Here is a 25,700-nt window from a genome sequence, read left to right on the forward strand (position 1 = left end):
GGGGAGCAGAACCCTCCAAGTAGTTAAAGCTTGTCCTTTCAGTGATTAATTCCCGAGGTATGCTATCAACTCTAACTGCAGGCAAAGGTTTTCAAAAATATCACTTACTGTGTTACTATGATTTTGCTATGAAACTCTCTTACATACAGATTTATCACTAAATCAGTTATGTTGCTTTTTAGCTATATTTTATATTGTAATACTGAAGTATGAAATTGTTCCTTCAGACTAAAGTTGCAGAATTCAGTTCTGAGAACACAGCCTACATAACCAGATGTTGTAATTTAAAAAAAAATCTGAAGCAACTGAGTTCTGTATTTTATGATCTTTCACATTTTAGCTGAGCTCTATATATCATTGTAATCATGTCTGTCATTTTTGTCATTTGTGATCTTGAAAATAAACTAATATATTCAATTTAGTGATAAAAATGCTCAGTACTAAAAGAGTTCTTTTGTAAATGTTTAATGAGATAGGGAGTTATTAGTTGTATAGGGTTACTTAAAAATAAATAGGTGAGCTAAAATTCCAAGAATTTTCATTTCAGAAAAAAAAATGGTTTATACATTAAGACTTAGTAATATTTCCTCAGCATCATCTTTTCTTAACTAATTATGTAAACTTGGAAAAACTAAACTGGAGAACTAAAATTAGAACTACCATTATTTTGTTCTTTTGTTAAAAGGGAAACAGCCTCCTCACCATGAGTGACAGTCAAAACAATACTCAGTGCCAAAAAAAGAGTAAAAATTAATCATCCTTGGTTACAAGACAAAGCACTACTTTTTTTCTTTTTTATGAACAAATTACCATAGCTTTTGGGATGTTAATACGCAAACTTCATTGATTCAGACAAGAATCAAATATCAACTGTAACATTTATTGCACTTCTCATTCTAAAATTTCAAACTCCTGTCTACCATGACTCCTCAATTTCCATATTTTCAGAAGAATGGGAAAAGCACATGAGAATACAGTAATTACACCCTGACCAATTTCTTTGCAACCATTCATACATGTAGACATCAAAAATATTTTTTTTTTCCTGGGTTCAGGACTGCAGACAGAGGGAGGGTTAAAGTCAGTCTTTGCCCTCAGGGAGTTCACACTTTGGGGTAAAGCATTTCCAGTGAATGTGATATATTGAAGACATATTGACAAAACTGTTAAGAGATTTCAGAGGAAACTTGCAGGTGGATCTGAAAGTGTTGAGGCTAGTTCATTTCAATCATGAAATGAGTGGCAGATGTATTGAACTTTCTAGAACAGAGATCTGGATAAAGATGTGTTGGGAGATGAAACTTGGGGAGAGATACAGGGAATAGATGAGAAAGCATCTATGTGCAAGGGCAGATGTTTATGGATTTTTATGATCATATTTTCAATGTTCTAATATCATTCTGATAAAATCTGAAAGGGAACGTTGGACTAGGAGGTTTTAAAGTTAGGAATGCTTGCTGAGGAATTATAGCAAAGATCTGAACAAGATAAAAGAGTCTGAGGTAGTTGAAGAGTCAGTCCTTATGCTTCTTTACACTCCATGTGTCCAGGGAACTCTTCATACTCAGAGATTTTGAGCTAATTTTTAAAACTCTTGACTGAAAAATAATCATGGAAATGCACAAACATTTAGATACAAGGACATTCATTTTCAGTCTTGCCTATAATGATGATGAAAAACTGAAAACGACTTAGTTTCCAAAAATAAGGCCTTGTTTAAATTAAACAATGGTATATTCATACAATGGCATACTATAACATGTTTGAAAGTAGTGTATCAATAAATTTAAAGACCTGAAAAGATATATATGATCTATTTAAATAAAAAGCAAGTCATAAAAAATTGTAGAGTAAAAAGCCAGATTTTACCATATTTTTATATAGACGTGCAGAGCAAGACTTGAAGGGCATATACATAAAATGTTACTAGCAGTTACTGCAAGAATTGGTAGTATATTTCTGTCTTTTTGTTATGTATATTTTTAGTTTTTCTATAGTAAACATGGACTATTTTTGAATCTGAAAAATTATTAATTTTAAGGATGTGGGGTAAGAATGTTAAGGGTTTGAGGTCTGAAAAATAGTTCCAACTTGGATGACCACTGACTTTGCATCTGTAACACTGTTGGACCTGGTGGCACAAAGAGTTAAGTCTCAGCACTATAAAGTAATATGCAGCCACGGTAGCACAAGTTCGATCTCCGGCCAGGGCCAAGGAGATAACCCACATGGAGCAGCAGACCTCTCCTGTCTCACCTGCTGGTCCTCCCACCAGTGTATTTCAATGGATCTACCTGTTCTGCTCCCCATTCTGTCTCTGATGAATCCTCTCACCACACTCCCTGCACCTCTGGCCTACACCCCAGCTCTTGCATACACAAATAAATTTAAAAAAAAACAACACTGCTCTGGACTCTTCATCACTCACTACTTTGCCATTTTGCATTCTTCAAATATTCATCAGTGCACACAACAGGGCACTCCCACACAGCCATGTGAGCATAAAGTGCAGTCAGAATCACTGCGTGATCATTACTAATAAGTATAATCATTCACATATTATATATTATATGATATCTTATATTGTGTTATATTAGGCTAGAAATGTTCACATATTTTTGCTTCTTTGACTTTTATAATGTGAATCAACCCTGTGAGTTTTATTATTTTCCCCATTTGCAGATTAAGTGGTCTGAGGCTGAAAGAGCTTAAGTGAAGCACAGAGCATCAATTTAAACTCACATTCCAAGGTCAATGCTCAAAGGACAATGTTAACATGTTTCATTCATGGTTTTTCAAATGATTGTTTTGATTTTTATTTTGTAAAATAATAAAGGAAAGCTAAAATTTGCCTTGTCCCATACGTTTATAAAGGGATAAATATCACTGTAGGAATTCAAATAATCTTTTCATAATCATTAAAAAAGGAAAGGATCATTCTGCCTAGTAAGGTAAGGGCTTTTGTTGGGAAATCAATCATTTCCCACACCAAAATGTTCTCTATAAGATTTTCTTTTACATTAGAGTGGAATGTATTTATCACCTTCCTGGACTCATGCCTGGTATTTTTTAAACCTTTTACTTTTCTTCCCTACAGGATTTTCTTTGAGAAGTTCTATCATACGTGGTCATAATACCTATGCATTTATTTTGGCTTCTAGAAATTAGTAACCATATCACATTCAACTTTCCAGCACCTTTGAATTTAAGTTACAATTTAACTTTCCTAGCACTCTCTCAACTATCAGGGACCTAGAAAGGGGATTAATACTATATATAACTTTTTTGAAGGTAAAGAGATGGTGAGAAACAATGAAACAATCATTACAAACCATTATCCTTGGGACTTAAAAGTCACAGAATATGGAATTTCAAAGAACTGTGGAGGCCAAGCAGTCTATACAAAGCAATGGCAGGCCACCTCTCCTTTGTTATGCAAATGAGGAAAAATTTCTTTTCTTTGTAATTAGACAGCTCCTTAAAAATTAAATATATGAGCAAATTGAACAAACAAAATTTAATAAGAAATATCAAGGTTTTTTTTTTTTTTGGGGGGGGGAGAGGATTAAGCTCCCCAGCAGGATTGACAGATTTGTGATACTTATAACACACAAAGACAGAAAATTGGACCAAAGATGGCAGATTCACATTTCACATCAAGAAAGGATGTCAATATTAAAGTTCTTCCTTCTCACTATGCAGGATTAAAAGTGTGTACTAGTAAAAACAGCTCTGAACAAAAGTTCTGTATTTTTTTTAAAGATTTATTTTTATTTATACAAGAACTGGGGTACAGACCAGAGGCACCGGAGGGTGAGAGGATTCACCAGAGACAGAGCAGGGAGCAGAAAAGGCAGACGAACCGAAGACACTGCTGAGGGGAGCAGTGGGCGAGACAGGAGAAGTCTGCCACACCATGTGGGTATCTCCCTGGCTGGCCCAGAATCGAACTGGTGCTGCAGAGGCTGCGGACAACAGCTTCACAGCACTGCACTCAACTGACTGCACCACCGGAAAGGCCCAGTTCTATATATATTTTTTTACAGAACAAAATACAATAATTAATTAGAAAAACTCTCAAAGATCAAATCTGCTTTCATTCTGTTCTCAATTCCTCTTACAATCTTTAGATGCATATTTTTCCGTTCTTATTTCAAGTGCTTCAAGATAAGCAGCTGCCCATTTCCCATTGAAACTTAATTTCATAATCCAATAGTTTCAGAAGTACATCTTCCTGGATCATTTGTTCATTTTGTTCTAGACTCCCATTTTCACACTTTGTTGGGTGTTAAGTGAGGAGCTCTGCTTGAAGACTGACTGTTCTCAGGGGCAAAATTACTGCAAAAAGTAACTTTGTAATTCTTAGCCCTATCTGAGCATCAGTCAGTCCTCAGTCTTATCTGAGCAGCAGACAGACCTCAGGGCCACTATGCTGGAAACAGTTGCCCTTCTGTCTAAACCTGGCTTCCAAAATCCAGCACATATGCCCAACTACCAGAACACTAAACACCTACTTTGTTATTCCAACTCAGCTCTAGTGTTCTTGTATTTTTAGCTGAAGTTTCTTCCCCTCTTCATCATTAGGAGCAGTGATACGGAATTAAACAATTTCAACAGAGTTGTTTATATTCCTTTGCTAAAATGGATGTGTGATCCTGGCCCATAATATTTATACATGTTTTCCTTTTTACTTAATTGTAATTAACATGCTGTTTATTGCATTCCTTTTACCTTTCCTTAAGAATTTGCTTTTTCCTTCAATTGTTTGCAGTGGTATCTTTTGAATTTCCTCCCTCTTATTTATTTTTGGCATAAATAATAATTGGTGCTATAGTGGGAGTTTGATAAAGCTTTTTATTATGTTCCTTTTGTCCAACAGCAATCATAAGACATTAAAAAATATCTAAATAGTTTGTCCAGAGTTACAGAACAAAAGAGAATCAGGTTTAAATAGGAGTTTGTGTTCTTAATTTTCCATGTTCTGTTTTTATTAAAAGTCCAGGTCTCCTTCTATTATTTCTGTTTTTTTCTAAGTCCTTTAAATTTTCTTTCCGCACCTTAATTTGAATTTTTCCTTCACTTCTTATTTTTTTGTTTGTTTGTTTTTAAAATGTGTTTTGAACTGCCGCAACAAATTCACACCTTCTTAGTTCAAGAAAGTGATGTTAAGCCAGATTTTTGGTCAATGTTAGCTAGTTAAAAACCTAATATTCCACGTTCATAAAACACACGCTAGGTTGATAAGTTAATTGTGTTAAAAATTTAATAACATACTTGGAGAAAATACACTGAGGGGATCCCCACCTTTACCTTACTCCAAAATAGTTACAAATATATTAAAAGCTTAACTTTTTAAAAATCTAAACTTCCAGGAGAATGTCTACATATTGAAGCAATGTACCAAAACCACAAAAAAAATTAATATGTTTGACTACATATAAACATGACATTAAAAATCCTCAATGTTTTAAGGCAACAGAAATTGCTGAAAATAATTAATATCTTATACATTATAGTAATCAGTAGCAAATATGTGAATGTCACAATATAAATGAAGGAAGGTACATGAACATTCTCTATAAATGAAAAATAGCCATATGAAATTACATTTAACCTCCTCTCTAACCAAAGAAAAAAATCAAAATAATAATGCGCTATCATTACTTCCTATAAATAACACAATTTAAGTCATTTTAAATACCTGTCATGTTTTTTTCACACTGATTTCAATTCTTTTTCAAAAACTCCTGAATTTTTTAATTTTCCTCAATGAACACTTGTTGCTTTTATAATGACAAAATGGCACTTGAACAAATATATGGGTATATATTTAATGTCTTCTCTGCAAGCATAAGACATGACTAAGAAGAATCCAGGTTTTTAAGTTGATTCTGCTGATTATATTTCCTAATTCCACTATATATCAATGAACAAAAATACTCTTTGTTCCTTGAAAATAAGAATTAACAAAAGCAGAGAATTTCCCGAGTTAATGACATCCTATGGCAATATTTCACTGCCAGGACAGCAGCACACTTAACCATGATAAGGGCTGTTTTGTGGAAAATGCTCTCTGTAAGGTCAACAGCCCGTGTAAGTTTAACTCCATAATTGATCCCTGAGACATTGTCTGAGGTGTTAGGTGAAGTGTTCTAGAATTGTTTAGGGTTCAGCGGAAATGGATTGGCCATAGTAAAAGGAAATTTTAAGATAAATAGGTTATCAAGAAGGATGTATTTTTCTTTCGTGACAAGCATGTAGATTCTATCCATTGATTTCAAAATATTAAATTTCATCTTAGTGTAAGCAATTTTTGAGTTTTTGTGAATAACTCTTAAAATAGAGTCCTCAGAGAAGCAGACGGTGAGCATTGTATAGGCCTCTATTCATTATAACCCAAATTTAATATCAGACAGGCATCACTTTTTATAGGCAGTCTACATATATTATCTGATTAGTCCTTGTAATTACCCTTTGAAGTAGGATCACTGAATTATTTTTTCTACAAAAGAGAAGGAAATCACAATGCAAGGAGTCTAAATACTCTGAGGAAAGGCCATGAGAGGCAGGATTTGAACCCCTGACAAGAATGACTGCACAGCAGGAATTTGTACTCTGAAAACTATACTGCCTCCATATTACTCTTCAGTAATCTTTTTTTTAATATTTATTTATTTATTTATTTATTTATACAAGAACTGGGGTACAGGTCAGAAGCACAGGAGGGTGAGAGAAATCACCAGAGTCAGAGCGGGGAGCAGAACAGGCGGACTGACAAAATACACTGCTGAGGGGAGCAGCGGGCACGGCAGGAGAGGTCTGCAGGCCATGTGGGACATTCGCTGACGGCGGGATCAAACCGGCGCTGCAGAGGCTGCAGACAGCTTTGCAGCGCTGCGCTCAGCCGCTGCGCCACTGGGTAGGCCCTACTCTTCAGTAATTTTCACCTTCCTCCCAACAATTGACTGCATAGTATAAGATAATCTCTCCCCCATGTCTGTGCCTTTGGGTGGCAAAGCAGAAAGAGCTTGAGTTGTATATTCTAACTTGCATTAAATCTTGTTCCACTATTGTTTCCTAAATTAGTTATTTCTTTGTCTATAAAAAGGGGGAAAGTCATACCTCAGAAAGCTGTTATGAAGATTGAGATAGCATATGTGAAAGTGCTTAGAATAGTGCTTGGCAAATAATAGATGTTTAATAAATATTGGTTTCCTTTCTTCCTTCCTTTGCCAGACAAAAGTCATTCTTCCTTACTAAGTCAGTTTGCATGAAAATATTTCCATGGCTCTCAGTTTATCACAGAATCCTAGAAAATATGCTCACCTAGATCAAGTGACCCTTAGGCATGGGGATTCAGAGGTTTGAAATCCCCCACGTTAGGCAGGGTTTGCTGTGGGAAGTCAAGATAGAAGTGAATGGAACTTGATGTTTTCATTCTCCCTTTTCTGAATTTGGGCAGGCTTTTTATAGTCTTGTAATTTCTATGACTCTTAATTCCCTTTCATTGCTCCTGTATAACCTGCCCCCATTGCAAAATACATTTTGTACAACTGATCCCCAACTCAACAGTTTATCTGCGCGTTCTCAAAAATGCCTTATCATTTCCTGCTCCCACATTTTTTTCTCCTGCCAGTTTCTTTCTCTGAAATAACCATCTACCAAAATTTATCTACTAAACTATTACCATAAATGCCTAACACAAATGTCTCCTACTTCAGAACTCTGCTCTGACCACTCTCAAAGGAGGAGACCTAGCCTTCTATTAAACCATGTACATCACTCAATTCACAGGTTGCAGAGACTTTTGTCTTTGGGGCTGCAAAGGGTACTGAGTGGAATCATGTTTTAAAATGGCACCTGATTAGAAATCTATTGAGCACCCACTCCCAATTTTTTAACTAAAATTTCTATGAAGCCAATAAAAAATGACTTCTCATAAATATACTTGAAACTAAGACTAACAAATATCCTATTATCAGGACCAGAAAGGAATGTCTGTCAATTTGAAGACCAGAACTAGATTGAGAAATTTTAGAAAACTGCTTTTCCACCAAAAATAGATTAAAATTCTTGGTCTAAAAGTAGAACTATTCTTTATTCCTCTTCAACTCATTACCTCCTACTCAGAAATATAGGAACCCTGTCAATCACCCCAATAACCACTAAAATAGTAATAAATGAATAAAAGGAGGGAGCAAGCATTCTTCTATCAGATGGGTGGTATTTTATTGGATATCCTGAATACTATTGCCATAATACCTAACACAGTGACCCAAAAGAGTTAAAAGTAATATGAACTAGAAAAAATGTTTCGAGAACATGCAAGAAATGTTTATCAGGTATGTCAGCATTAGTTTTGAAAAGTCAGCTGTGAAGTCAGATATAAAAGTAGTGGGAAAGTATTTAATATTGATAAAATTTACAATGAAGATATAATTATGCATCTCTTCAAATAATACAATAGCAGAAATATATGAAGTAAAAAACATAAGAAATCTAAGGAAAAATAATGAGCCAATTTGGTGATGCAAGACTCATAATCTTATCTCAGGCTTTAACAAAACAAGCAGGAAAAAGGCTAGGAAAAAAACAGATTGGAATAAAATTTTAATAATATATAATAAAAGAAATAAGATGATATATAAGTAGATATGTAGATAATCAAACTAGTTGTTGGAAACAATATCTATAAAATATTTAGAAAATGTATTATTTGTCTCAAAGAAAGAATAAGGATACTGCAAACATTAGAAGTCCAGTCATTTTCTGATTCTTCATGTAATGTAACTAGAAATAAATACAGAAAATAAATTGGCAAACACTTGAATTACCATCTAATTAAAACTACAACTACAGACCATTTAAAAATAAACAAAAATCAGATTATATTCTAACCATAGAATGGCACCAAAGCTGCAAACAGAGAATGATTTATAGGAGTAAAGAACTGATATATTTTGTTTCATGGCTTTTTTTTTTTTTTTGGTATGTTCTACTAATTTCCCACTGTTTAGAATGAAGCACTAGTCACTTAAATATTTCTTGATGTAGTACTCCCTAATAAGCATGCAAAATATCACTTAAAGAAAATAATTTGCAGGGCTAGATAGATTTCTATTCATCCAATCTTTACTCACTTTTGTTTTGACCAGTTTTTCCCTGGTTCTCCATTTCCTTGGATGCCAATCACTTGGCACCATGCTTGATCACTTAACATATACCAAAAACCCCTTTCAGTTTGACAAATTTTGTGAATAAAATCTCTGACTTTGACCCTCAGTCTTGTACATACAATTTTATAGTTACTCCCTGGTTCCACACAGCTAATGCTACTGGTAAGAGGCACTCACACCTTCTAACCCAGACAACAGGGCCTTTATGAGTTGAAAGAATCCCATCTTGCCTCCCACCAAAAGAAAGAAAATTACAGAAGAAATAGGAACTGTAACTCCTTAGAGTGGTCCCTGTGGTGCCTTATCAGTTTATCACACAATTAAATAAATATATGCAAATACACTCTTACCTGCATATACACATTTATGTAGAAGTGGAGGATACAAAGGCTAGCTAAGGATTCACTCAAAAGTTATAAAAACTATACCTTTTTAACTTCTAAATTCTATTTTAATGACAATAATTTGAATTGCTTTTCCCTCTGAGCTTGCTGGACTCCTACACATATATGTAAATAAAGATGGTTTATGTCACATCTAATTTCTCAGTCAAATGTAATGTTTACTTTTCTTAAATGTTTCACTTAGAATTATTAGGTATTCTATTATTTCTTTTTTTTTTTCAAGATTTATTTTTATTTATTTATACAAGCACTGGATACAGTCAGAAGTGCGGGAGGGTGAGAGAATTCACCAGAGCCAGAGCAGGGAGCAGAGCAGGCAGAGGGACCAAAGTACACTGCTGAGGGGAGCAGCGGGCGGCAGGAGAGGTCTGCTATGTGGGACCCTCCTCCGGTGGCCGGGGAGCAGCCGGGGATCGAACTGGCACTGCAGAGGCTGCAGGGAGCTTCGCAACCCAGCGCTCAACCTCTGCGCCACCAGGGAGGCCCTCTATTATTTCTATAACACACATATTTATTAATAAATTGAAATTCATTCTCTCAGCTTGGATTTCTAGCAAGATTGCCAATTTCCTGGAAATAAACTCTGGGTAGTTGCTATAGTCAACTGTAGTACAATAAGAAAAAAAGACATCTGTGCCTTATTTCATTGAATTGTGTTTATTTAAAGAAAGATGAGTCTTTATGATCAAAATAATTCATGTGGCATTGAATCCTAATACCCTTCTTCTCCAATGTAGACGAGGGTCCAACGTATCTCTTACATTGGACATGACTAGCTTGGGGAATGTTGAACCCTTTGTGGCTATACCAACCCCACGGGAGAAAGTAGCAATGGAGTACCTGCAGTCAGCCAGCCGGATTCTCACAAAGTCACAGCTGAGGGACGTCGTGGCAAGTTCACATTTACTCCAAAGTGAATTCATGGTGAGCCTGCTATTTATGATTCATTCTTCAGTCGGTACTTTGATTTACTAGGAACTAGAGGCTCATACTAAAATGACACTGTGCTCCACTTCTGCAGTTTATAATAAACAGGGGATCAATTTGGATGCATTTTTTTAAAAAGATTTATTTATTTATACAAGAACTGGGGTACAGGCCAGAGGCACGGGAGGGTGAGAAAACACTCAGGGTGACAGAGCAGGGAGCAGAACAGGCAGATGGACTGAAAACACTGCTGAGGGGAGCAGTGGGCAAGACAGAAGAGGTCTGCCGTGCCATGCGGGTAGCTCCCTGGCTGGCCAGGAATCAAACCAACGCTGCAGAGGCTGTAGACAGCTTTACAGTGCTGCACTCAACCCACTGCGCCACTGGGGAGGCCCTTGCATGCATTAGTTTTAGATCCACTCTCCAGCTATTGATAGATAAGTAGTCAAACCAGAGGAAAGAGGTAAATTCAGGCAGAGTATGTCGGAGACAGCCAGGCAAAGATGTGTCAAGAAAAGAAGCTGGTTAGAGAAGAGGCATTTCAGGAAGACAGAACATCCTTGCTGTCTGTTTGGGGCATTAAATTGTTCAGTTTGGGAAGTGGCAACTGTTGAACTGTTTTTATACCTCAGGGGTATGAAAAATCTGAGTCTTACTATCTGTAAGTGTTCAACTTTATCTTGTATTCTAAAAAGATCACTCTCTCTGTGGGGAAGTTAGCATTAGAAAAGGATATTACAAAGGTTCTGGGAGAGAATTCTGTGGAACTGTGCTGGTGGTCTAAAATAAGATAGTAACAGTGAAATGAGGAGGAGCTACTAGAATCCACAAGGAGTGGGGCTTATTAGGTGAAGCAGACAAAAAAAAAGAAGTCATGGATGATACCCTAGTTGTTTGCTGTTTTTTTTCTTTTACTGTCTAATGAAATAAAATACACTTTAATTAAATAAAAAACACAGGACGAAAGCCAAGTATAGCTTAAAAATGAGGGTGAGTTTCAGCTAAAAATCATGGTTATCCATCATTATTGCTTATGATAGCTGAATGCATGAAAACACATTTCTACCCAGAGAGCAGGGAAACAGATTAAACCTACTTCCTAAGTCATATATATTGAGTATAACAAATTGGCCATTCTAGGGTCAGTTAAGATATTTACAACCACCCTAATGGTAAAAGGTCCAGCAGGGGTTGACCCATTAGCTTCATCAGCTATTATTGTGTCCAAAGTAAATTGCATGCATACCATTGTAATAATTAGACGGTGTGGTGTGTCATTTTTTTTTAATGTGAAGCAAATGAGATATTTTTCAATAGATGAGGAAAATGACAGATAAAAGAAATGGTCAATTATTGCACAGTTAGCCGAAGTCACACCTAGATTTTTTCTAAAACTACAGATAGATCTTTGTTTTATGAGCTAAACCCTAACCAGTCGACTTCCCTGTAAGGAGCAATGAGGCCAAGAAGAAGTCCCAAAGAGAAAGATAATGCTGGAAGATGACATATTGTCAATGTGTGACATAGAGCAAAAAGAAGCAAGGGAAAATAAAGATATTACCTACTTCATGACTTTCACAATGCAGATTAATCCTTGTGAAATTACCAACCATGAATATATGGTTTATTTTGAACAATTCAACAGTTTTGCTTATATTAGTAACTTGGACCTGAGAATTTAGAATGTTTCATTGGAGTGGAGATTAGAAATGAATATCTAAAATAATGAATATCCAAAATAAATATCTAAAATAATACAAGGTTAGGGAAAAAAAACTATACTGTAGACCAAGTCTAAAATTTATATGTCTGACTCCTCCAATTTTCAGATTGTCTATGAACTGGGACCATTTGATTTAATTTATAGATAATTTCTTTCACTTCACTAAATAGGAAGCTGTGGTGGTCTATTTTTCATTGGAAAACATTTAAGTAAGAAAAATATTTGCTATGTCGAAGGATACAAGTTATTTTATTTCATATTAACCTCATCTAAGCAATTCTTTGCAGAATTTTAAGTTAAAGGACATACTATTTTATATAATCAAATCCTGAAATATTTGTGTGGACCTTTAAGAAGACTGCTTAGCATTTCCTTTGTCCCAGCCTGGTAGGGGTGCTCACCTTTTTTTTTTTTTTTTTTTACACCTAATGCACTTCCCTAGTGTCACTTCTGCTATAATTGTTCTCTCTCCAGACATTGTGGTACAGACATATATTCTGACTAAATAAAACATTTACATCCTTGTTAGGTGGGAGAAAATAGCATCTGGATGTCCATCATTAAAAATACTTCTTTTGTGTATATGTACCACATCTTCTTGATCCAGTCATCTATTTTGGGGCACTTGGGTTGTTTCCAATTACTCAGCAATCAAAAAAGATAAACTCATGCAATTTGCAGCAACATGGATGGAGCTGGAAGGGATCATGTTCTGTGAAATAAGCCATAAAGAGAAAGAAAAATACCGAATGGTCTCACTCATAGCAGGAATTTAGAAAACCTAAATAAGGGGCCAGGAAAAAAGACTAATTATAATAAAGTAAAAATCAAAATCAACAAGTAACTATAAACCGGAGACACACTGGGGGGTAGGGGGGAAAGGGGAGTAGGATCAAAACAAGGGGGTGGGAATTGTATGGGGACTATAACCAAGATGAAAATGCATACATTGTGCAAAAATGAAAAATAATGTAAAAATATATAAAATTAAAAAAAATACTGCTTTTACAACCATAAAGGGAAAAATATTATCACAGGCCATTTCTTAATACAAAAGAGCATATCATCATCTCTTGAATCAACAACGAAATTCCCTTTGTATTTACCATATGGAGAGGGAAGATTTAATAATCTTAAGAGAGTCATGATTAATGTTAAATGAGAATCCATCAGGGTGAAAGTTTTGGCACTGGTCATACATAAAGATCTGAGAAATTTTGAATACATTGTTAAAAAATTCAATATCTTAGCTGCCTGTTTATATATTTCCAGCGGTTATTTTAGAAGAGGAATTTTGAAATCTAACTAAAGTTTTATATGTCTTTTTAATTGCTGCATATAGAACAAAACTTTCTGACACAGAGAGCTGTTTCTTAGAGTTAGCCTGTCAGGATGCAGTTGATATGTTTATGAAAGGAAGGGTGTTGGTCAACCAGAGGTGGCAATCTGTTGCTTTATAAATGACTTTGAAGTGCAATAGTGTTCTGGTTCAGATGGCCCCCTGTGAAGATTTTCTTTGGGCAGCATTAGATGCACTAATTTGATCTCATTTATTTTTGCAGGAAATTCCAATGAACTTTGTGGATCCCAAGGAAATTGACATTCCACGTCATGGAACTAAAAATCGCTATAAGACCATTTTGCCTAGTAAGTTTCTTGAATTAAATAGCTTGTATTAGAAAATGCAAGCCTTCCCCCTACCTCACTATTTCCCAGTCTCATAACATGCAGATATACATAAAATTTAGAGCTACAAAACCATATAAGACTAATAATCATTCAAGTGACCTGAGGTTAGTAACTTTACCTTATAACATTATACTGATTAGTTGACAATTCTAGTACACACCAAGTTCTAAAAGATTATTGTGACACACATTTATGGTCAATTGATTTTTGTCAAGGGTGTCAAACAATTCAATGGGGAAATGATACTTTTTGATAGATGGCACTGAGACAATTGGATAGCAACATGCAAAAAATTAAATTGACTCTGCCTCATCCCACATAAAAAAGTTAATTCAAAATGGATCAAAGACTTAAATATAAGAGATGAAATTATGCAGCTCTTAGTATGAATCAGATGTAAAATCATCATGACTTTGAATTAATCAATTATTTCTTAGAAATGCCACCAAAAGTATAAGCAACAAAAGAAAAAAATAAATTGGACTTCATTAAAATTAAAAACTTTTATCCCTCAAAGGACACCATCATAAAATAGACAACTCACAAGCTGGGAGGATATTTGTAAAGGGATTTATTGTATCTTAAATATGTAAAGGACTCTTACAGTTCAACAATATAAAAACAAATAACATAAATTAAAAATGGGCAAAGGACTCAAATATTTTGGGGAGGAAGTAACACTGTCAATGAATGACTAAACAACCCAATATAGGGTTTTGGCAAAATACACAAACGTCTCCAGGCAATAGCTATGGAAAGATGGAGTCACAAATTATTTTTCCCTCTATTAACTGAAACAGTGAAGTCTTCACAAGTCAATCCATTAATTCCTTAATAAGACAGCAAATGTTTCATATTTATGGTAATATTAAGAATTACTGTTTTTTTAAAGATTTATTTATTTATGCATACAAGAACTGGTATACAGGCCAGAAGATACAGGCCTCTGGTGAGAGGATCCACCAGAGACAGCAGGCAAGACAGAAGTCTGCTGCGCCATGTGGGTGTCTCCCTGGTCAGGGATCGAACTCATGCTGCAGAGGGTGCAGATAGATTCACAGTGGTGAAGGTTAACCCTTTGCACCACCAGGGAGGTCCCAAGAGTTACTGTTAATGATGTTTTCAGGCTTCTTTTCTGGTGCTGTTGGAAATACATCATTAAAGATCACTAACACATATTTTTTTTATTTAGTCAATTTTTTTAAAATTTTTTACATCATTGTTCATTTTTAAACAATATTTGCTTCCCCCCACCCCCTCAGGTGTAGTCCCCATAGAGTTTCCCTCACCAATGTACCCATGCACCATCACCTCAGTCCCCTGTGCTCCTCCCTCCCTCCCTCTGATCCCTCTCCCACCTCCTCCCCTGCAGTATGTCTCTGGTTTGTAACTGTTTTTGCTTTGTTGTGTTTTGTACTGTTATTATTTTTTTACACTGATGTCTTATTTGGTTCCCCTATATTCCTGCTATAAGTGAAACCATCCGATATTTTTCTTTTTCCTTCTGGCTTGTTTCACTGAGCATAATTCCTTCTAGTTCAATCCATGTTGCTGCAAATGGCATGAGTTTATCTTTTTGATTGCTAAATAATATTCCATTGTGTATATATGCCACATCTTGATCCAGTCATCTATTTTTGGGCATTTGGGTTGTTTCCAGGTTTTACCTATTGTAAATAGTGCTACAATAAGCATAGGAGTACAGGTAGTCTTTTGAATCACTGTTTTTTGTTTCCTTTGGGTATCTCCCTATGAATGGAATTGCTAGGACATATGATAGCTCTGTTTTTAGTAGACTGAGGAACCTCCAGACAGCTTTCCATAGTGGTTGGATCAGTTTGCACTCCCACCAGCAATGCAGGAGAGTTCCTTTTTCACCATTGCTTGTTTTTTTGATAGGTGCCATTCTTACTGGTGTAAGGTGGTATCTCAATGTGGTTTTAATTTCATTTCCCTGATTAGAAGGAATGTTGAACATTTTTTCATATGCCTGTTGGCCATTTGCATTTCCTCTTGGGAGAAATGTCTTTTAAGTTCTTCTGCCCATTTCTTGACAGGATTGTTTATTTTGTTTTGTTGAGCCGTGTGAGTTCTTTGTATATCTTTGTAATCAGGCCCTTATCCATTGAATGGAGTGCAAAGATTTTTTCCCAATCAGTGGGGTGTCTCTCTGTTTTAGTTAATGTCTCTTTGGCTGTGCAGAAGCTTTTCAGTTTGATGTAATCCCATGTGTTTATCTTTTCCTTGACTTTCTTTGCTTCAGGTGATGAGTCTTTAAAGATGTTATTACAATGTATGTCTTGTAGTGTTTTACATATATTTTCTTCTATATATTTTATGGTTTCAGGTCTTATGTCCAGTTCTTTTAACCATTTTGAATTGATTTTTGTGCACGGTGAAAGGTAATGGTCTAGTTTCATTTTTATTGTGTGTGGTAGTCCAGTTTTCCTAGCACCATTTATTGACCAAACTGTCTGTGTTCCATTGCATGTTTTTTGCTCCTTTGTCAAAGATCAGTTGTCCATATAAGTGTGGCTTTATTTCTGGCTCTCTATTCAGTTCCATTGGTCTGTGTGGCTGTTTTTGTTCCAATACTGAACTGTTTTAATTATTATGGCTTTGTAGTATAGCTTGAAGTTTGGAAGAGTGATACCTCCTTCCTCCTTTGTTTTCATCAGTAGGGCTTTGGCTATTCATGGTTTTTTGTGGTTCCATATGAATTTCATCAGTATTTGTTCTATTTCTTTGAAGAATGTCATTGAGATTTTTATTGGAATAGTGTTGAATCTGTATATTGCTTTTAGTAGGATGGACATTTTAATAATGTTAATTCTTAAAATCCATGAGCAGGGGATGTCTTTCAATTTCTTTGTGTCTTCTTCTATTTCCTTTAATGGTGTTTTATAATTTTCTTTGTATAGGCCTTTCACCTCTTTTGTTAGTTTTATTCCCAAGTATTTGATTTTTTTGTTTCAATTGTAAAAGGGATGGTTTTCTTGATTTCTTCTTCTTCAGATTGATTGTGTATAGCAAGGCTACTGACTTTTGTGACTAACACATATTTTTAATTAGTTAATTCTCTTTACCCAAGGTTTATTCACAATTGAAAAATTTTAATAGCCATAACTGACTGAAGGGAAGGGAAAAAAGAAAGTACTATATATTAGAACTGGTGCTTCTCTATCTCTCTCTTTCTCTTTGTCTCTTAAGATTTCTCAACTAAGTTTTACTAAGCATAATATAATAATGCCATATACATCCATTACAATTATCATATTTATGCATGCAATCTCAGAAGGATTTGGAAATTACTAGGATTATTTTAAAAGTTTAGTTTTTTCTATTTCCTGCCCAGATGATATCAGGCAACCACTTCGTAGTCCTGTGTCAGCTTTTCCATTCCCAGAACTGGGCGGTTCACTTGAACCAGGGCACCTGTGCTGACAGCTGATGTTGGAAATGATGGATTTTCTATTGAAAATGTCTGTCCTGAATACTCCACCCAATCTCCATTGCATAAAATATAATTTTGTAAATATAGCCTGAACAAGCCGCCCCATTGATTGAAAATCATCAGAGAGGACTGGAATGAATATGCAAACCTGTTCCTTATGTTTTATTTTAGGCTATAATATGAGTTAATTACAAAAATAATGAGCAAATAATTAAGATTTAAGTATTGTGATTGTTTTTGTTGTTAAAGTCCACAGTAAACCTTACAGTGACCTTGGGAGGTCACTTAATTTGAGGGTTTCTGGCAGTAGAAATGGATGGCCTAGAACCAATTAAATTATAGCTGGTTCTCTAAGGACAGTGTCAGTCTGGCTCAGAACACTCTCAGTGATAGATCAAAGTGCTAACTAAGTGGAAGATTAAAGTACTAACAAATTATTTTGAAATATATAAACAGATATTAGTTGTGAAACTGTCTCTGTGTCCTAAATTAAATCAATGAGAAAAATAAGCAATTGTAGGGTAAGGAAAAATGTCAGGCTTTTCTGCCCTCCTACCATTAGGATAGATGATGGATCCTTGCAGTCCTGAATGCATGCCTGATGGCGGGCACCTGGAATAGGGTGGGGGGCATAGGTAGATGGGATTCACCTGGGCTGAGACTGGGCTTTTAAGAGCGGCGTCATGGGGACGCCAGGAGAAGCCAAAGGAGAAGCCGAGAAAGAAGCAGCAGAAGCCGAGAGAGAAGCAGAGAACACCGGAGAACCCAGATAGAGTGAAGACTTGCTGGGGGCTGGGAGGACTGCCAGCCTCCCGGCCCCCAAGCACCCTTGCCTTTGTACCAGGTAAATCCCAATAAAAACCTGCAAAAAGTCACTGAGGACTCTGACTCCTTGTAGGGTAAAGAAAATATCAGGCTTTTCTGCCCTTCCGCCATCAGGATAGATGATGGATCCTTGTCCTGAATGCATGCCTGATGGTGGGCACCTGGAATAGGGTGTGGGCATAGGTAGATGGGATTCAGCTGAGCTAAGACTGTGCTTTTAAGGGCGGCGTCACGGGGGACGCCAGCAGCACCAGCACCAGCAGCAGCAGCAGCCGCAGCGCAGCCGAAGCCGAGAAGCAGCAGAACGAACGCTAGAGAGCCCAGATAGAGTGAGGACTTGCTGGGGGCTGGGAGGCCTGCCAGCCTCCCGGCCCCCAGCCAGCACCCCTGCCTGCCATATGCCTGGTGAACCCAAATAAAAAACCTGCAAAACTACTGAGGACTTTGACTCCTCCTTTACCCGATCTGCATGGGATCAGAAAACCTGCCTTGTGCCATGTCCTGCCTTTACAATTGGCGTAAGTCGGCAAGATCCATGTAGACGGGTATTGGAGCCCTCCGAAGACCTGGAGGGACTAAGGAGAACAGACTTTGCCTGTGACGACGCTGGAGGCACCATGGCGGTATAGAAGATGGATACGTCCACGAGCTACAGGATGAGACCTGGCGTGAAGGAGACGCCCGAAAGGACCAGCCAAAGACACCGGAAGGACCAGCCAACGACACGGATAGGACCAGCCAACGACACCGGAAAGGACCAGCCAATGACCCCTGAGGCAGCAGGCCATTGCTGAAGCAGGGAGAGGCCAATGGACTGATAGACTGATGAACTGATGATTTTGGACTGACAATCCCGCAGAAGGCGGAGGACTTAGCAGGTTATGTTTATTTTTGAGAATCTGGGGTGGCCAGTGGGCCTAGATGGCCAAAAGCAGCCTGTGTATGCCCAGTGGCCAGGTGGAGGAGAAAAGCCAACTAAGGTGGCAAAAGCTGGTACTGATGCTAAGTTGAGAAGCCCTAAAGCGGCTGTTAAGCAGCCTGGGTATGCTGAAGCCCTGTGAGTCTCGTAAAATCACCTATGGGTGATGCCCTGCTCATTCTTGAGTGAGGGTGAGGAGCTGAGGAGCCCGTCCTTGGGGGACGGGTGGGGAATGTGGCTTGGGGTGGAGCCCAAGCCAAATGCAAAGTTTGGATCCCCGACCCATGTGCTTGTGCAGTGGGTTGGCTTGAGAGCAGGGGTCTGTGAGTCGCATGGGTGGCCATGAAGGCCGAGTGTTGGAGCGACTGCAGACAGAAACCCTGAGGGTTGGCGATTACCCCAACAGAATAAAATTGCCAATCCCAGAGCTAGTGCATCCTGGGGGTGGATGCTGTGTGTGCCTTGTAGCCGAGACTACAGCCAGAGAAGGCCAGGAAGCCTGACGGCTCCTGGTGTGTTATAGCAGATGCCGTGTGTGATTTCCCCTCCCTCGTATGAGCAGTGCCTTCGGCAGCAGATTTGGTGGCTCATCTGCTGGTACCAATAATTGTCTTTTGCACTTGGTTGGTGCCCTGCCTGGACTTATTTGTGTTCTGTTGTATTTTGTTATGTTGTATTTTGTTATTTGATGTATTTGCTTTTGTGGGCCATGGCTGCATTGTTTGTTTGCTTAGAAAATTGTGTATATATGTATAGACTGTATGGCAGAAAACCCTGAGGGGTGGACTGTAGGGTAAAGAAATATCAGGCTTTTCTGCCCTTCCGCCATCAGGATAGATGATGGATCCTTGTCCTGAATGCATGCCTGATGGTGGGCACCTGGAATAGGGTGTGGGCATAGGTAGATGGGATTCAGCTGAGCTAAGACTGTGCTTTTAAGGGCGGCGTCACGGGGGGACGCCAGCAGCACCAGCACCAGCAGCAGCAGCAGCCGCAGCCGAAGCCGAGAAGCAGCAGAACGAACGCTAGAGAGCCCAGATAGAGTGAGGACTTGCTGGGGGCTGGGAGGCCTGCCAGCCTCCCGGCCCCCCAGCCAGCACCCCTGCCTGCCATATGCCTGGTGAACCCCAAATAAAAAACCTGCAAAACTACTGAGGACTTTGACTCCTCCTTTACCCGATCTGCATGGGATCAGAAAACCTGCCTTGTGCCCTGTCCTGCCCTTTACACTCCTCCTTTACCCGGTCTGCTGGATCAGAAAACCTGCACTGTGTCCATTCCTGCTCCCTACAGCAATCATATATAAATATGAAATTATTTGCATATCAATGAAGTATGGCAATGATACATTTTATGTATATTTCTTCCATGAGATCAACTTATTGATACAAGTATAAAAGAAAATACATAAAATTTAAGAGCCCTAATTGCTCTGGCCATCATTTCATATTTTAAAATATTTCTTATAGTGTTCATACTTTATTACACATTTTATTATATTAAGTACCTGGAAGAAAGTAGCTACACATATAAGTTGTGTGGCTGAAATATTCAATAGCCATTTTTCCTAACAAGTCTTACGTGGTTCTTAAAAAAGTGAGTTTTTAAAGAAAAACTATAAAGGCAGGAATGACCACTGAGCAGGTTTTCTTTGATCCCATGCAGACCGGGTAAAGGAAGAATTAGAGTCCTCAGTGGCTTTTTGCAGGCTTTTATTGGGATTTAGCAGGTACATGGCAGCAGGGGTGCTGGGGGGCCGGTAGGCTGGCAGGCCTCCCAGCCCCCAGCAGATCTTCACTCTGGGCTCTCTGGCCTTCTCTCGGCTTCTCCTTAGGCTTCTCCTCGGCTTCTCCTGGTGTCCCCATGATGCCGCCCTTAAAAAAAAAAATCCCAGTCTCAGCCCAGGTGAATCCCATCTACCTATGCCCACACCCTACTCCAGGTGCCCGCCATCAGGCATGCATTCAGGACCGCAAGGATCCATCATCTATCCTGATGGCGGGAGGGCAGAAAAGCCTGACATTTTTCCTTACCCTACAAAAACCATCTTACTTTGCCAAGATCAGAGCTATCCATTGACACTCTCTGCAATGATGGAAATATTCTGTATCTCCAGTATGTTATCTGCAAGCTTCAACTGGCAACTGGACATTTAACATATAACTAGTGAGCTCAAGGTGTTGGTTTTAAAGTTTTATTTTAATTCATTTAGGTTTAATGAGCTATTTCTGGCTAGGGCTACCATAGCGAACAATGCATACCTTGAGATTTCCCTCTCCCCTGCAACAAATTTGAAGGTAATTTCCAATCACCAGATCCTGCTTTCCCTTCATTTCCCACTTATCTTGACTTCATCTCTGAAAACAATCTGGTTCCTCTCATCCCTGCCTCTGCTCAGCACTCATCTCATCACTTCTCTTGACTTCAAAACTCACGTGGATTTTTTTTCCTGAAGAGAAAATCTTAAGAACAGAAAAGTTTTGGACACAATTTCATATGAAACCAATCAAAATATCAAGGTTTAGGTAACATTTCTTTGGTTAAATAAAAGACATAATAGTGCCAGACCAAAATGGGGAAATTTCGTGTGTTCTAGTCACTAAATCTCTATGTGTTCAATAATTGAGAGAAAAAAAGAAGGAAGGAATGGGAGGAAGGGTAGAAGAAAAGAGAAGGAAGAAATGAAAAGACATAGAAGACAATAAGGAAAAGTAATTGGTGTTCATTTAATATTTGTAACGGGAATTGGCATTGTCCAGATGTATCATAAATAGTATCCAAATGCTTAACATAGAGCCCAGAAATATCTGTTCTGAAAAAAATTGTAATAATATTTTTTAAAGATTTATTTATTTTTATTTGTACAAGCACTGGGTACAGTCAGAAGTGTGGGAGGGTGAGAGAATTCACCAGAGCCAGAGCGGGGAACAGAACAGGCAAACTGACGAAATACACTGCTGAGGGGATGTAAAGCCAGGAACTGGACACGGTGCAGGTTTTCTGATCCCATGCAGACCAGGTAAAGGAGGAGTCAGAGTCCTCGGCGGTTTTGCAGGTTTTTATTGGGGTTCACCAGGCATATGGCAGGCAGGGGTGCTAGCTGGCGGGCTGGGAGGATGGCAGGCCTCCCAGCCCCCAGCAAGTCTTCACTCTATCTGGGCTCTCTAGCGTTCGTTCTGCTGCTTCTCGGCTTCTCTTTCGGCTTCGGCTTCGGCTTCGGCTTCGGCTTCGCCTTCGGCTTCGCCTTCGGCTTCGGCTTCGGCTTCTGCTGCTGCTGCTGCTGCTGCTGCTGGCGTCCCCCCGTGACGCCGCCCTTAAAAGCACAGTCTTAGCTCAGCTGAATCCCATCTACCTATGCCCACACCCTATTCCAGGTGCCCGCCATCAGGCATGCATTCAGGACAAGGATCCATCTTCTATCCTGATGGCGGAAGGGCAGAAAAGCCTGACATTTTCTTTACCCTACAGGGGAGCAGCAGGTGCAGCAGGAGAGGTCTGCGTGCCATGTGGGACCCTCGCTGGCGTCTGGGGATTGAACCAGAGCTGCAGAGGCTGCAGGCAGCTTCGCAGCCCAGCGCTCAAATGCTGCGCCACCAGGGGAGGCCCAGAAAATTATAATCATTTTGACTAATAACTAGAGTGAAAGGCTTAGCAAATAAAATTATAACAGTAGTGATGAAAATAATTGCATTAAAATAATGATAAAGCTTTTCTATTCTTGGCTTTTTAAGTACAAACTCACTTCAAAAAGGGTTTGTTTGGAACCCTACATTTCCCTACTTGCTGATATGTTGTTTTCTTGTTTTGTGGAAAAAAATATTTATAAATTTTTATATACTTGCAAATACCATAAATCACGAATCTCCAACATAAACTTAATTTAGACAGCTAACCTGCTTCTAAGAAGTTTATAGTGTCAAATTCCCAAGAAATTTTGTCTATCATAGCCATTATTAAAAAAAGAAAAATGTGGACCTCTTATGAAGTCTTACTGGTTGAGGACATTTGTGGAATCTTCTAATAAATAGCAGGTAGCGAAATCAATAAAGTTTCCCCAACGCTTTGCTAAGAAAGTCAAAAGCAAGGTTTTTTTCTTATAGAAATTACTTCTGATATTAGCCACCCACCAAACAGAAATCACAAATGATAGAAAAGTTAATTAAATGCAACCCTTGCCCTCATGGGTCTAACCACAACATCTTAAGTTAAAAACTAAAGCTAAGTAAAAAACTGAAGCTCAGGGAACCCAAGCAAAGAACGGAATGCCTAATTTTGCCTGCAAAGACCAGGGAGACGTCCAAAAGAGGTATGTCTTGAACTGAGTCCTAAAGAAAGAGGAAGACTTCACTATATAGAGAAGGCAGGGGAATGATTTGTACAAAAGCATTGACACTGCAAGAATGTAGACTGTTTGGGAGAGTGCTGTAGGTCCACGTGACTAGATCTTATGGTACTGGGGAAAGTGGCTATTGATGAGGCTGTGGGAAAAGAGAGAACTGTTGCACCTGCTTAATAAGGAGTTTGGATTTCATCCTCTAGATAGGGTGGCCACTAGCCACTTATGGCAACATATATTTAAATTTAAATTAATTAAAATTTAATGAAATGAAAAGTTTAGCTCCTCGGTTTACTTGACACATTTCAAGTGCTCATTAGCCACACATGGCTACTGACTACAGTTTGGGCAGCACAGACGGAGAACATTTCCATCATCACAGAAAATTCCACTGAGCAACACTGCTCTTGGCTGTCTGAATTGGTGATGAGTGTTCATAATAAAATGAGTGCAGCGGGCAAGTAAGTTTATATATAACACTTTCTTGGAAATTCACAAAGTACATCAGTATAATAAAGACTGAGAAATCCTACAGTAAAAAAGAATGTGATTGAACTCTGTTTAATTCTGTTTCTCATATTTACTTGATTACTAGAGGCACCCCCCTTTTTAAGATGATCTGATTTGTAAGTTATGTGATCTGATTCCATGTGTTAGAGAAGCAATCATTTATTGATAGCATGAGGGGAATATAGCTACGGGCACTTCGGAACCATGGATGATGGCATTTGGGCAAGGGAATGATGTGATCAGATTTTTTTTTTTTTACAAAGACAGCCTTGGCAACTATGAGAAGGATGGATTGAAAAATAATAAGACTAAAGACAGTAAGACTACCTGGGACATTCAGGTACCTGTGTAATAAGACAGTCATAGGGAGATGAAGATGAGACAGACCCCAGAAGGTTTTTAGGAGGCTGGACAAAATGTATATGATTAGACACAGTAGGCCAAATCCTATAGGACAGCTTGTTTTCAAATGTGGGCTCTGGTGCATTAGCATGCCCAACAAGGAATAACAGTGGGCTGTCTCTAACAGATGGGATATGTGGAGTTTCACAAACCTGGGCTATATAGAAAGAAATAAGAAAAAGATGAACATGGTCTATGAATGAAGACAGTAGTCTAGCCTTGGAGATATACTTGGGAGTCCTCAGGATAAGGATAGTAATTAAAGTTATAGGAATAAATCAATCACCCAACAAGGCAGTGCCAAGTGAGCACAGAGGACAGCCAAGTCAAATCCTAGAGTTAGCAACATTAAAGGGGGCAGATGAAACAAGCAGGAAATGTAAAAGAGACCAATGAAAAGACAACAGGAAAACCAAAATACTGTATCTTGAGATCAAAGGGAAAGGATAAATCCAAAAAGATGCAGTCAACCACTTGGAATGCGTTCGAGAAGGCACAAAGAAAAGGACTACATGAGCTCAGTGGGTTTAGTGACATGAATAATAGCAAACTCTGCTAAGACTAAGGTTAGGATGGACTGATGTGTGTATGAAGAAAAGGGAATTACAGGTGAGGCCATAGGGACAGTGAAAATAATCAACTCTCAGAAACTTCTGTCTAGAGAAGGCTAACAACAGAACAGTTGCTAGAGAGAATGCATAGAACTGACATCTTAAAAAATGAAAGGGACCATTGACATCCATGCCATTGGCATGTACTGAGGGTCATCTGTCTTTATAAAGCACTGTACTAGATACTAGATTTTATAGAGACAATAAAAAAATCCCCATTCTTGTTTTCAAGAGGCTCAGAGTGGACAAGATAAAAGAAGTGATAAAAAGACACATTGATCTTAATTCATTTTTGTAAATGTTGGTAAAAACACTTAACATATGTGGTCCACAAAGAACCTTTCAGCTTCTTGATGGAAAGTGACCTTAGAATTTAAGGCAACAATGTGCTTTTGAATGTTTGATGCCAGCTCACTTCTCCAGAGCATCTGCACAATGCGGGCTCCATATGATGAGACTGACCTTGGACACTTCGCCAGGAACCCAGTCTCTGCTTTAAAGAAAGTCATCTGCTTCAGGGCCACTTGTTCAAGCATACCTTTTCTAGGGGGGTTCTGACGAAAAGCTCAAATCCCAAGTCCCAACAGAGTCCAGTGTTACTGAGTCTAGTACTGCAACTGCTCGTTCAGATGGTATCTATGACTCAAACAGTCCCCACCACTTCCAGCCTAACTACCTCTTGCCACTGTGTGGCCTTAGGTGAGTTACTTTTTTTTTAAAGCAT

At 38.3% G+C, this 25,700-nt stretch overlaps 1 protein-coding gene across 1 annotated transcript in view; it reads left to right on the forward strand.

Annotated features, from left to right (window-relative positions):
• The window catches only part of PTPRR (protein tyrosine phosphatase receptor type R), a 245,899-nt gene that overhangs the window by 182,800 nt on the left and 37,399 nt on the right, over positions 1 to 25,700 (forward strand). The window contains exons 8-9 of the mRNA XM_054696760.1: positions 10,318 to 10,504; positions 13,793 to 13,877. Of these exons, the coding sequence (XP_054552735.1) occupies positions 10,318 to 10,504; positions 13,793 to 13,877 (272 nt within the window). The remainder of the gene's footprint in view (positions 1 to 10,317; positions 10,505 to 13,792; positions 13,878 to 25,700) is intronic.

The sequence above is a fragment of the Talpa occidentalis genome, unplaced genomic scaffold (assembly GCF_014898055.3).
Source record: "Talpa occidentalis isolate TD23 unplaced genomic scaffold, MPIMG_talOcc4v2.1 talOcc4.16, whole genome shotgun sequence".
Lineage (NCBI taxonomy): Eukaryota > Metazoa > Chordata > Mammalia > Eulipotyphla > Talpidae > Talpa > Talpa occidentalis.